Here is a 13,922-nt window from a genome sequence, read left to right as displayed (position 1 = left end):
ATTGGCTGAATACGGCAGGGGTCTCCCCCACCCCAGTCTCCGTTTTCTTCCTCCTTTGCTTTCTTCCTTTACCCGCCCCCCCGCAACGCACACACCAACCAAGACTTATTTGGTTAAAACACCAGAGGGCCATGGTCCTCCATGGGGGGCTGGTCCTGGGACTCCACATCTTGATGACCCTCCTGAGTCCCCAGAAAGCTGGGGCCATCAAGGGTAAGTGCTGAGAGTGCTGGGCGAGGAGAGCAGATTTAGGGCGACAGGTTACAGGGTTACAAGCCAGATAGGACAGAGCGTGAACTCTTCCTCTGGTTTATGGGTAACTGCCTTTACCAAGAGATCCCCCATCCCTCTCACCTCTATCAAGTCTGCCCTGGACCTAAAATACAGGTGCAGCTCAGCCCAGCCACACGAGCCTCACGTTCAGGCTTTTGCAAGTTCAAGTGGCTCCTCATTCCTCCCTCCTTTCTGAGACTCAAGCCTCCATCCTACTGCTGCCCAGCACCCTGATTTCTCTACCACTTCCTGGCTTGGAGCCTGTGCCCATCCAAGTCCAGTTCTCCTGCCGAATTTATCACCATGTCGATAGGTAGCTCTTTATTCCTTTATCCCGCTCTAGACATGAGCTCCTTGTCTGTGGGGTCTACAGCTGGTTTGTCTGTATTTCCTTGGGGCTCAGAGTAGTCCCTTATCGACTATGGCACAAATAATTTCATAGAATTAAAAAGCAATCTTGCTGATTAACACCTAACCCCTAATTTCTAGCAAACTGAGCCTCAGTTATGGGAAGAGGCACGTTTGATCATGAGGCTCTGAGACAGAAGAGGTAGGACTTGAACCTTGAACTTCCGACTCCTTTTCCATCGCTCTCTGCAATACCTCGGGCTGCCTTTTTCTGTCCCTTTGGTCTCTGGGTCACAAATCTTAATTCTCACTCCTGCATGTTTTCCTTCGCACCCACCTACACGGCATCTCTGGGCCCACAGCTCCCTTGATGCTCCTATCCGGAATTATTTTCTCCTCATCCCACCCTTGTACCCTTTCATCTCACACACAGGACCCAGTAGCACAGCCAGAGGAGGATGCTCACAGCCAAGGTGTAGCTCTGGGAATCCCAAGCGTGAGTTTGGGCAGCCTCTGGTCTCCCAGCCAGTATGCCAGGCTGCTCCCATGCCTCTGTGTTTCCCTCCACCCCCTCCTTTCCACCCCCAGCAACACGTCCACTCTGCAAGGACTAACTCAGTGTCAGAAGAGGACTCTGCGCTCCGTGCAGAAACTCAACACGTCTCATGTCCCGAGACCGACATTTTTCTTTTCTCCCCCTGACCCTGAACTCACCCGACACAGCTGACCACATGGGCTCCTATGGACCAGCCTTCTACCAGTCCTATGACGGCTCGGGTCAGTTCACCTACGATTTCGATGGGGAGCAGCTCTTCTCCGTGGACCTGAAGAAGAGGGAGGCTGTGTGGCGTCTGCCTGAATTCAGCAACTTCGCCGACTTTGACCCGCAGAATGGGCTGAGAGGCATTGCACTGATCAGAGCCCATCTGGATGTCTTGGTGGAGCGCTCCAACCATACCAGAGCCACCAATGGTATGGATGGGGCCCTTCCGCTGTGCCCTCTCCCCGGCAGGCAGGGGAGGCCCAGAGAAGCCCCCTCCCCACCTCACAGACCTCTATTCGCTCCGGGGCACCACTCCCAGAATCTGTGACTGTTGTGCTCAGCCCCTTTCTTTCCCAGGAAGGTTCTAGATCTTCTCACATTCGCTCAGCAGCCTCTTCCCCTTGAGGAAGGACCCCTCCCACCCGGGCTGCCCCTCAGGGACCTGGTAGATAAGGAGGCCCTGGTGCCCCCTCCGCCCTCAATCTCTTCTCCCTCCCGCCCCCCAGCACCTGCCCCGTAGTCCCCATCCCAGATGGTTCCCTGCCCACAGAAGCCTAGAGAGGGAAACATCCCTCAACCCCAGCCCTAAAAAGGCCCAGCCATACGATAAAGCTCTGGGATTCTGGGCCCTGTTCCTCCTAGTGCCTCCAAGGGTGACCATCCTCCCCAAGTCCCCTGTGGCGCTGGGCCAGCCCAACGTCCTCATCTGCATCGTGGACAACATCTTCCCCCCTGTCATCAATATCACTTGGCTGCACAACGGCCAGACGGTCACCGAGGGGGTGACCCAGACCAGCTTCTATGCCCAGCCCGACCACTCGTTCCGGAAGTTCCACTACCTGACCTTCGTGCCCTCGGCAGGCGACTTCTATGACTGCAAAGTGGAGCACTGGGGCCTGGACGAGCCGCTCTTTACGCACTGGGGTACGGAGCCCACCCTTCCCAGAACCCCCGTTGGGAATGCCTTTGCGGTGCCTCTGACCCTCTGTTTCTCTCCCAGAGCCCCAGGTGACTATGCCGCTGCCAGACACCACAGAGACCCTGGTCTGTGCCCTCGGCCTGGCGCTTGGCCTGGTGGGCTTCCTCGTGGGCGTCACCCTTATCATCACAGGCAGACGCCGGTCCAGCTCCCCCAGGTGCAGAGACCTGGGAGTCTCTTGGGAGGAAAGCGGGTGCCTCAGCCCAGGATGAGGGTGGAGGATAAGAGATTCTGTGGGGAGGAGCCAGGTCACCGACGAGTGGTCTCCAGGGAATAGAAGAGCAGAGGGGAGGGGAGGGGGTCCGTTCTGAGGGAGGGGGTCAGGGATGGGATCCCAGAATTGTGAGCTTAAACAGCTTGCTCATATGGTTTTTGCTACTTTAGGTAATGATCCTTCTGAGAGGCTGGGATGTGAGAGAGACCCTCCGCCCCAGCTTCCTCGCAAGTTTCTGACAGCCCGGAATACTTGGCTCCACCATCCACCAAGTGCATCCTGGCAGAGCTGCCTTTCAGTGGCATCAACCTGTAGCCTAGACGCCTCCTCCTTTTTTGGCCCCAGTACTCATGGCAGGACTTCTGGGGGAGCACCAACTAGCTCCCCTCCCCACCTCCAATATGCACTCTTGCTCCATCCAAAGTCCCCTGCTAGCTGCAGTAAAATTTTAAACAGTGTTTGTACTGTATGCATTTTGCCGGGTCTTGGTGAGCTCTCCCAGGGTGTCAGGGATGCTGGGATCTGGAGGAGGGGATTCAGGGTGACGATCGCTGAGCCTGACCAGTGTGCTGGGGGTTATGCCGTCATTCCCAGGCCAGTCCAGCTATGTCTTGCTCCCTTTGACTCATCACGTGGGTCTCCTTGTGCATGACTTGTGAACAGGCCATTTCTCATGACACGTACGTCCTGAGTTCAGATTTGTCCCAAAGGGATGTAGAGTCCTGCACGGCACCAGGAGAGGAAAGGTTTGTGCCAGTTCCATTCTTGTCCCGATTTTCTCTGCAATGAAGAGGCCATTGGTATCCAGCCATAATCTACAAGGTGTCTCCCAGTCACCACTTAAAATCACCACTTAAAAACAGGAGTTCTCTTGTTGCGCAGCAGGTTAGGGGTCTTGGTTGTCATGGCCGCGGCAGGGATCAGTCTCTGGTCTGGGAATTTCCACATGCTGTGTACAAGGGCGACCAAAAAAACAAAAACAAAAACAAAATTTTTTTAAATTAAGTGGAAATGCAAGTGACTGCCCACACTTGGGAAAGTGCCCATCTCGGTCCAAAGTACTGTGACCAGGGGACCAGGATCCTACAGAGCAAGCATGGCAGCTGGGCACCCACCTCTGAGGTGAGGAGCCAGGTCGTTGTCAGAGGAAGAAGAGGTTCTGAGAAGACACAAGATATGTCTGTCCCCAGCGTGCCCTGATCTCTGCTGATCTTTTACTTAAAAGTTAACAGGATGCATTCTTGGAACGGTGTTTCTCCGATCTCTGTCTTGGTGTTTAATAAAATCATAAAAGTGTCCCCTTTCGACCAGAAGCTTCTTTTTTCCACTATGCATACATTACCCAGAAGCTACTGGAAGCAAAAAACATGCAAGGACGATGGAGCAATTCCAGATCTTTCAGGTTCGTATAGCTGCCCTCACACTCACATTGTTTTCTTCTAGTCTTAAAGTAAATTGCCTCAAACTTTAAAAACAAAATTAAAAAAAAAAAAAGCCAGGCCACACCTGTGGCATGTGGAAGTTCCACCCCAGGCTAGGGGGTTAAAGCAGAGCTGCAGCTTCTGGCTGACACCACAGCCACAGCAACTCAGGATCCGAGCAGCATCTGTGACCTACACCACAGCTCAGAGCAACGCCAGATCCTTAACCCACTGAGCAAGGCCGGGGATGGAACGCACATCCTCCTGAATACTAGTCAGGTTCGTAACCTGCTGAGCCACAAGGGGAACTCCCCAAAACCTTTCTTTTTGCATTCTTTTTTTTTTTAACATGCAGCCTGGTATGTAGCAGTTTGATGTGGGATTTCAGTTCCCAGAACAGAGATTGAACACAGGCCGCACAGGTGAAAGTGTCAAATTCTAACCACTAGACAACCAGGGATCTCCCTTGTCCTCCCACATTCTTTTTTTTTTTTTTTTTTTTTTTTTTTAGGGCCACACCCTCGGCATATGGAAGTTCCCAGACTAGGGGTCAAATCAGAGCTATGGCTGCCGGCCTATACCACAGCCACAGAAACAAAGGATCTGAGCTTCATCTGTGACCTACACCATAGCTCACAGCAATGCCAGATGGCTGACCTGCTGAGCAAGGCCAGGGATGGAACCCACAGCCTCATGGATACTACTTGGATTCATTTCCACTGCACTATGATTGGAACTCCTGCTTTGGCATTCTTGATTTGACTTCTTTCAGTCTCTTTTAGAATAGATGTTCAGGAGTTCCCACTGCGGCTCAGTGGTAATGAACCCAACGAGTGTCCATGAGGATGAGGGTTCCATCCCTGGCCTTGCTCAGTGGGTTAAGGATCCAGCATTACTGAGAGCTGGGCCCTAAAAAAAGAAAAAGAAAATAGACGTTCAATAGTCACCTCCTCTTCTATATTTTCAAACTCTTCTTTGCAAGTCCTTACTACAGATAATAAACATATCATCTAGATCATATACTGAGAACATTAAATCCCCTGTCTGTCCTATAACCCACCCCCCCCAACTCCTGCAAGCTTCTCACAGTCACTCTCTCTATAAGAGGATTCTCCATGGGCTGTCTCCAGATCCCCTCTGCCAATCCACTCTCTTTCTTACAATTTTATCTTTAACAAAGTTATTTTATACACATAATTTATCTTTTTACTACTTTTTTTTTTTTAGGACTGCACCTATGGCATGTAGAAGTTTCCAGACTAGGGGTTAAATCGGAGCTGTAGCTGCCGGGCTGTGACACAGTCACGCAGGATCCGAGCCACATCTGCAACCTACAGTACAGCTCAGGGCAATGCCAGATCCTTAACCCACTGAGTGGAGACCAGGGTTCGAACCCGGCTTCTCATGGATCCTAGTCGGCTTCGTTACCGCCGCGTCATGACAGGAACTCCCATTTGCACCTATTGTTAATGAAACACAAGTTGTCTCATAATACAGCCAGCTCCACACTGTACAGTCAGGTATTCTGTCAATTTTAGTTTCGGATAAAACTCCTAGAACATTTGGTCTGCTTCAGCCTTAACTCGCTGCCCTTGATGAGACTGTGCCCTGCTGGGACCACCCCTTGCCATCCTCGTCAGGATTTACCCGTCCTCACCCTTCGTGTTGGACCTCCTGTCTTCTTGTATCCAACTAGACCACCAGTTTAGGAATTACCCGGGAGATGTTACTGCTCCCAACCATGTCATTCATGAGGCTCCCCCTTTCAGACTTTCTTTCTCATTTAGAATAGTCTCTAAATTCCCGACTGGCCAAGGCTCTCCAACCTCACCCTCCTCCTCTCTTGCTTCCTTCATTAAGCCACAGCCAACTCATCACCCACCCATAACTTCTGTGTTAAAAATTCAGGGGCTCTCCCCATCAGCTCTACTAAACAACCCGCGCCCCGCCACAGACCCCCACGCCCCCCACTTCCCTACCCGCCATCCCTCCTGATCACATGACCCTATGTAAGTTTAAGGACAGCAGCCTTTCCCACAAGGGAGCCCTTCCTGTCAGGCTTTCTCTCCTTCTTCCACCTCCTGGGTCACGGCTGCTCCCAATGACGTGGCTCCACCCCTAAGTTTGACTCGATCCCAAGTGGAGGCTCCAAGCCTGAGGAAACCTGTCTCCTGAGGAGAGTCCTTGGCGTCTCTGCCCCCTGAAAGCCTTCTGCTGCCTCATCCCCAGAGCCCCAGCCACTCCTGAGACCTGGTGGGACACTCAGTGGTCTTGCATCCCTTCCCTCGGGCCTGCAGCATCCAGCTCCGCTCCAGACACAAGTTGGTACCATGATGTCTGGAAGACGGCAGTTACTCAATAAATGTTTAAACACCGGACTGACTGAAGAGTAAAATGTAGTCCACTCAGCTCTCAAATTCCTTGAAGACATGCCCAAATAAAGAAAAATTTTAGAAACTTTCTGCTCTCACTGGCCCTATTGCTTTTATTATCATTATCTTTCATGTATTGAGCACTTCCAGTGGGTCAAGTACCAAAGACAGTTGTCAAATCTGTTAGTCTGCACACTTACCATGAAGTGCACCTGCTGAGTCCCAAACTGTTCCATGAAACTCGAACTTCTGAAGAATGCGAATAACTTAATCAAAGACAAATCAATACAAGCAATATTTTCCTTCTAAAACATAGTTTAATATGGAGAAGGAAATGCCAAACATATGTATGTCATTTTTTTATAGAGTAATCTGCTTTTCAAAAGCGATATGCCATGTTTGGTAATAGCAAATATTGGAAACGTGTTCAGTAAGAATGGAATTGTTGAAAGAGCGATGGTGCATCCTCACAGTGGAGAAACATAAAGCTGTTAGAAAGAATGTGGAGCTCTTTGAACTGATATGCAGGGATTCCCCAGGACGTGGTAGAAAATGCAAGATACAAAAGAATGTAGCATGCGCTACTTTTTTTTTTTTTTGTCTTTTTGCCATTTTCTTGGGCCACTCCCTCAGCATATGGAGGTTCCCAGGCTAGGGTCGAATGGGAGCTGTAGCCATCAGGGCCACAGCAACGAGGGATCCAAGCCGAGTCTGCAACCCATACCACAGCTCACGGCAACGCCGGATTGTTAACCCACTGAGCGAGGCCAGGGATCAAACCTGCAACCTCATGGTTCCTAGTCGGATTCATTAACCACTGAGCCACGACGGGAACTCCAGCATGTGCTACTTTTGAGGTTAAAAAAAATTTTTTTTGTAGTTTGCAAAAAGCTACACTGAAAAGATAAGCCAAAAATTGTTTTTCTAACAAGAAGGGGGGCGGGGGTGGGGTTAGAGCCGAGGAATGGGTTCGGGACAACGAGGATAAAAGTGAGTATTGTCTTTTGCAATATATAAATGCTGTACAATTTTTATAAACATTGAACAAAAGAAACCATAAAATTTAAAACAAACAGAAACAACCAAACCGGGAGGAGAAAAGAATTAACTCATATTAGCAAACAGTACTATAATAGTCTCAGTGGGCTATATTCTAAGAATAAAAAGCACTGTTTAAAGTGTTGAGGGTTATTCAGTAGTTTTATCATTAATAGTAATATTGAATTATTATTTTGAAAATAGGTTATATATATTATAGGATAAAGCAACTCAGTAATTACCAGTGTAATGTATTTGGGAACCACGATTTTTGTTTATAAAAAGGAATGAAAAAAGTAGCTAAATTAAAACACTAATATTAAATTTGAATTGGAAATATCAACTTTAATGATAAATATATATGTGTATATATGTATACACACACATATATGTGTACAAATATATTCTATTATATATGTAGATACATGGAAACCACAATAAATGAAAAAAAAACAATGGAAGCAGTGGTACTTCAGGAGCAATGGGCATCCCTTGAGCACAGATTGTGGTTTCTTACTACCATTACCCAATGAAAGCACTTTTTTTCGTGTGTGTGTCTTTTTGCCTTTTCTAGGGCCGCTCCCATGGCATATGGAGGTTCCCAGGCTAGGGGTCTAATCGGAGCTGTAGCCACCGGTCTACACCAGAGCCACAGCAACGAGGGATCTGAGCCGTGTCAGCAACCTACACCATAGCCCACGGCAATGCTGGATCCTTAACCCACTGAGCAAGGACAGGGATCGAACCCGCAACCTCATGGTTCCTAGTCGGATTCGTTAACCACTGAGCCACGATGGGAACTCCTGAAAGCACTTCTTAGAGAAGTGACCTATCTCAGGTCTGGGCCTGGGAAAGTCCAAAGCGAGCTTGTTTCAGAAAACAAGAAAGTGCTGAGGAAAAATAAATATTGTAAAAATGGCCATACTACCCAAAGCAATCTACAGATTCAATGCAATCCCTATCAAATTACCCAGGATATTTTTCACAGAACTAGAACAAACAATCCAAACATTTATATGGAACCACAAAAGACCCAGAATCGTCAAAGCAATCCTGAGAAACAAAAACCAAGCAGGAGGCATAACTCTCCCAGACTTCAAGAAATACTACAAAGCCACAGTCATCAGAACAGTGTGGTACTGGTATCAAAACAGACAGACAGACCAATGGAACAGAATAGAGAATCCGGAAATAAACCCTGACACCTATGGTCAATTAATCTTTGACAAGGGAGGCAAGAACATAAAATGGGAAAAAGAAAGTCTATTCAGCAAGCATTGCTGGGAAACCTGGACAGCTGCATGCAAAGCAATGAAACTAGAACACACCCTCACACCATGCACAAAAATAAACTCAAAATGGCTGAAAGACTTAAATATACGACAGGACACCATCAAACTTCTAGAAGAGAACATAGGCAAAACACCCTCTGACATCAACATCATGAATATTTTCTCAGGTCAGTCTCCCAAAGCAATAGAAATTAGAGCAAAAATAAACTCATGGGACCTAATCAAACTGAAAAGCTTTTGCACAGCAAAGGAAACCCAAAAGAAAACAAAAAGACAACTTACAGAATGGGAGAAAATAGTTTTGAATGATGCAACGGACAAGGGCTTAATCTCTAGAATATATAAGCAACTTATACAACTCAACAGCAAAAAAGCCAATCAATCAATGGAAAAATGGGCAAAAGACCTGAATAAACATTTCTCCAAAGATATACAGATGGCCAGCAAACACATGAAAAAAATGCTCAACATCATTGATTATAAGAGAAATGCAAATCAAAACTACCATGAGATACCACCTCACACCAGTCAGAATGGCCATCATTAATAAATCCACAAATAACAAGTGCTGGAGGGGCTGTGGAGAAAAGGGAACCCTCCTGCACTGTTGGTGGGAATGTAAACTGGTACAGCCACTATGGAGAACAGTTTGGAGATACCTTAGAAATCTATACATAGAACTTCCATATGACCCCACAATCCCACTCTTGGGCATATATCCGGACAAAACTCTACTTAAAAGAGACACATGCACCCGCATGTTCATTGCAGCACTATTCACAATAGCCAGGACATGGAAACAACCCAAATGTCCATCCCCAGATGATTGGGGGGAGTTCCCATCGTGGCGCAGTGGTTAACGAATCCGACTAGGAACCATGAGGTTGCGGGTTCGATCCCTGCCCTTGCTCAGTGGGTTAATGATCCGGCGTTGCCGTGAGGTGTGCTCTAGGTTGCAGACGCGGCTTGGATCCCGCGTTGCTGTGGGCTCTGGTGTAGGCCAGCGGCTGCAGCTCGGATTCAACCCCTAGCCTGGGAACCTCCATATGCCGCGGGAGCGGCCCAAGAAATAGTTAAAAAGACACAAAACAAAAACAAAAACAAAACCAGATGATTGGATTCAGAAGATGTGGTATATATACACAATGGAATACTACTCAGCCATAAAAAATGACATAATGCCATTTGCAGCAACATGGATGGAAATAGAGAATCTCATACTGAGTGAAATGAGCCAGAAAGACAAAGACAAATACCATATGATATCACTTATAACTGGAATCTAACCAGCACAAATGAACATCTCCTCAGAAAAGAAAATCATGGACTTGGAGAAAAGACTTGTGGCTGCCTGATGGGACGGGGAGGGAGTGAGAGGGATCGGGAGCTTGGGCTTATCAGACACAACTTAGAATAGATTTACAAGGAGATCCTGCTGAGTAGCATTGAGAAATTTGTCTGGATACTCATGTTGCAACAGAACAAAGGGTGGGGAAAAAAATGTAATTGTAATGTATACATGTAAGGATAACTTGATCCCCTTGCTGTACAGTGGGAAAAAAAAAAAAAAGAAAGTGCTCAAAGACTACCAGAGCCATGTCAAAAGAAAAAAGCAGGAGTTCCCATTGTGGCTCAGTGTAAAAAAACCCCACTAGTATCCACGAGGATGTGGGTTCAATCCCTGACCTACCCATGATCCAGTGTTGCCTCGAGCTGCAGTGTAGGTAGCAGATGCAGCTCAGACAGATCTGGCATTGCTGTGGCTGTGGTGTAGGCAGGCAGCTGCAGCTCGGATTCGACCCCTAGCCTAGGGACTTCCACACACGGCAGGAAAAAAAAAAAAAAAGAAAAGAAAAGAAAAAAGGAAAAGCAGCCAGCAAGAAGGGGTTCCCATTGGCCAAATTTGGAAAAATTTGAGCATCAAAAATATTTTCTATACACCACCTAAATATATTGATTGTATAAAAATCCATGAGTCCTTAATGATAATCAAATCAAGATAAAACCAAAAAGCAACAACAACACTTTCCTATCACCGCTGGATATGCTACTCTATTCCTAACAAAGAAAATTGGTACCGAAAGCAAACAAGCATATATCCTGACTTTTCAGAAGGTCTCTATAGTTCTCCTGATGAGAAAATTTCTTCCTTTCAGATGACTGCCAGGTAGGACATAAGAGAATTATAAAGTCAGCATTTTGTAACCCTAACAAGATAGTTAATTAAGGGAACGCATCAAGAAGTTAGGAGAACAGGTAGTGGGAAACTAGAATCACACCATGCCAAAGCATCACGCCCAGAGAGTGTGAACCCACCCATCCAACGTGGCCTCGCCAATAATGAGATGACAAGACAGTCATCATATGCTGCTGCTGCTTTTTTTTTTTTTTTTTTTTCTTTTTCAGCCGCACCCAAGGCATATGGAAGTTCCCAGGCCAGGGGTCGAATCCAAGCCATAGCTGCAGCAATGCCAGATCCTTAACCTGCTGTGCCCAGTGGGAACTCCCATCCTGTGATGCTTGGTGAGATGAAAAAATATGAAGATGGTTTGTAATTTTGTACTTTTACTTATGTTTGAGATGTTTGTTGTCAATTTCAATCAGAAAACAGAGAAGAGCAATAAAGACTACTAAGAATTGGGGTTTTTTTAAATAAGGTACAAAGTTTCCAAAATCTTACAAAACCATGTACTTTTTATTCCTGATCTATCATGTCTCTCACCCTTTTTTTTGTCCTTACACAGTCTGTACAGGCTGAGCTATCCCCCTCCCCCACTTTCCTTTCATGGCCCCTGTGCACCTGGTCACAGCCCCATCTCCTTCACATCCACCTGCTACAGCCTGGTTCCCATAGGCCTCTTGCTTCATAAAGGTCCAGTCACAAAGCCAAGCCTGAAGGAAGGTTAGGAGGGATGGCAGGTGTGAATTGTCACCATTCAGATATTACTCAGTGATATCACTGAGTGAAAATCCCTCAAAGCAAATACTTGCCACTCAGCCTGGTTCCTCTTCACCAGCAAAAGTCATCACTGGGAATTCCCTCACCTGTACTTATGGAACAAGGTCATTTCATTTCTTCTTTTGCGTCTTCACACTTCCTAATATTTCTTCAGCTAAGATCAATTTGGTTGGGCTCAATGAAAAAAATTAGTCTTCTACAGCAGGGTGACATCTTCGGCAGAAGCTACATTAAGAAAAATATTGATAGGAGTTCCCGTCGTGGCTCAGTGGTTAATGAACCTGACTAGTATCCATGAGATCTCAGATTCCATCCCTGGCCTTGCTCAGTGGGTTAAAGATCTGGCATTGGCATGAGCTGTGGTGTAGGTCACAGAAGAAACTCGGATCCTGAGTTGCTGAGGCTGCTACAGCTCCAATTCTACCCCTAGCCTGGGAACCTCCATATGCTGCTGCAGGAAAAGAAAAAGACAAAAAAAAAAAAAAGATATTGATAGATCAATAGATGATAGACACATAGATATAGACAGACAGATGTGTGTGTGTGTGTGTGTGTGTACCTCCAGCCTTATTCTCCAGTTCCGGTTGGGTGGAGTTAACAATATCTGAATTTTTTTTTTCTAAACTTCCCTTCTGAATTCCTTTTTTGCTTATACCTAGAATATAAACAGAAACATGAGCATGAAAGAAAGAATATAAACCTTGAAATCAGCATTACCCTGTCTCATCAGCTCTGATTTTATGCACATTAAGTTAGTTTCCTTGGGAGTTCCCGTCGTGGCACAGCAGAAATGAATCTGACTAGGAACCACAAGGTTGTGGGTTCGATCCCTGGCCTTGCTCAGTGGGTTAAGGATCCAGCGTTGCTGTGAGCTGTGGTGTAGGTCACAGACGTGGCTCAGATCTGGTGTTGCTGTGGCTCTGGTATAGGCTGGCAGCGTAGGTCCAATTAGACCCCTAGCCTGGGAACCTCCACATGCCGCAGATGTGGCCCTAAAAAGACAAAAGACAAAAAAAAAAGTGGTTTCCTCATCTCTAAAATAGGAATAATCAGACACATGTGATAGGGATATTACATGGACTAGAGATCACTATGAAAAGTGCTATGAAGTGTTCCCTGGTGGCTTAGCTGGTTAAGGATCCAGCGTTGTCATTGCTGTGGTTCAGATCACTGTTGTGGCGTGGGTTCAGTCCCTGGCCAGGAAACTTCCACATGCTGCGGGCATGGCTGAACACACACACACACACACAAGTGCACATGACAATGCCTGGCAGATAACCCAGTAAGGGTCAGTAGGTGTCAGTCTCCTGGCTGTCCCCTTCTCACTCGGCTTCCCCGGAACCTGCAGAAACAAGGTCCTTTCTGTTTCGTTTTCCACCTCCCTCCGAAGCAGGCCTGCACCACTGCTCCCACCCAAAACTGCTCTCTGAACTTGCCTCTCAACCTCAAGCATCTCCTTCAGTTGCTCATCATTCTTTCCTGCACTGGGTTATTCCTTCTGGCCAAACCCCAGGTTAAACGGCAGTGGGGCGCTGCAAGGTCTATTCGTGAGATGAAAGGAAACAATGAAAGTGCGTAGTACCGGGGATCCGCCTGAGGGGCGGGAGATGGATTCAAGAACAGCATATCAGTGGGCTGGGTCATTGTGGAGTCCGGTCCAGAATGGGATGCAGAATTTAAGGGGACATCTAGACAAAAGTTCATGGCCAGTATCAGCACCAGGGCACTGACTAAGCCCCAGGGAACTGGGGGCCAAGTTAGGAGAGTTCCTTATAGAAGACAGAAGGGGCAACCAGGTACCCACGCGGGAGCCAAAGACATAGGGGCTTGGGTGGCGCTTGTTCTTTCTCAAATCCAGATCGTAGAACACTGCGTCGCGGTAACCATGGATCTGGGAGAAGAGCCATCTCCACTTCCCATCCAAGAGCACTGAGGTTCACTCTGCTAGAGATACAGGACTTCCTGACCACGTATAACTTTCATCCTGTTAATAATTTTTCAGATTTCATTTCCCTGGGGTTACTTAGTACATTGAGTTAAACTTAGTACGTTGAGTTAAAGGCATACAAGCAAACTTAGAAAACTGCCTTTTTTTTTTTTTAAGGAAGAGGAAAAAAAAGGACAAAATTATGAAATTATCTCCTTTTGTATAACAACTCTGGATGAGAAGCAAAAACTAGGCAGGAGGTCGGCTAACAATCATTTTTGGAGGAGCTCAGTGTCTTGTGTCTCTACCACCTACCTTTATGGGGAAGCCACATTT

At 47.0% G+C, this 13,922-nt stretch overlaps 1 protein-coding gene across 1 annotated transcript; it reads left to right on the top strand.

The window, feature by feature from the left end:
* SLA-DOA (major histocompatibility complex, class II, DO alpha) lies at positions 91-3,890 on the top strand. Its single transcript, NM_001185143.1, is given in 5 exon segments — positions 91-213; positions 1,345-1,593; positions 2,027-2,308; positions 2,385-2,520; positions 2,748-3,890. Coding segments are annotated over 5 exon segments (753 nt in total). The 5' UTR covers positions 91-131; the 3' UTR covers positions 2,752-3,890.

The sequence above is a fragment of the Sus scrofa genome, chromosome 7, assembly GCF_000003025.6.
Source record: "Sus scrofa isolate TJ Tabasco breed Duroc chromosome 7, Sscrofa11.1, whole genome shotgun sequence".
In the NCBI taxonomy this organism is placed as follows: domain Eukaryota; kingdom Metazoa; phylum Chordata; class Mammalia; order Artiodactyla; family Suidae; genus Sus; species Sus scrofa.
The sequence above is the reverse complement of the archived record's forward strand: the minus strand, read 5'-3'. Positions and strand labels throughout refer to the sequence as shown.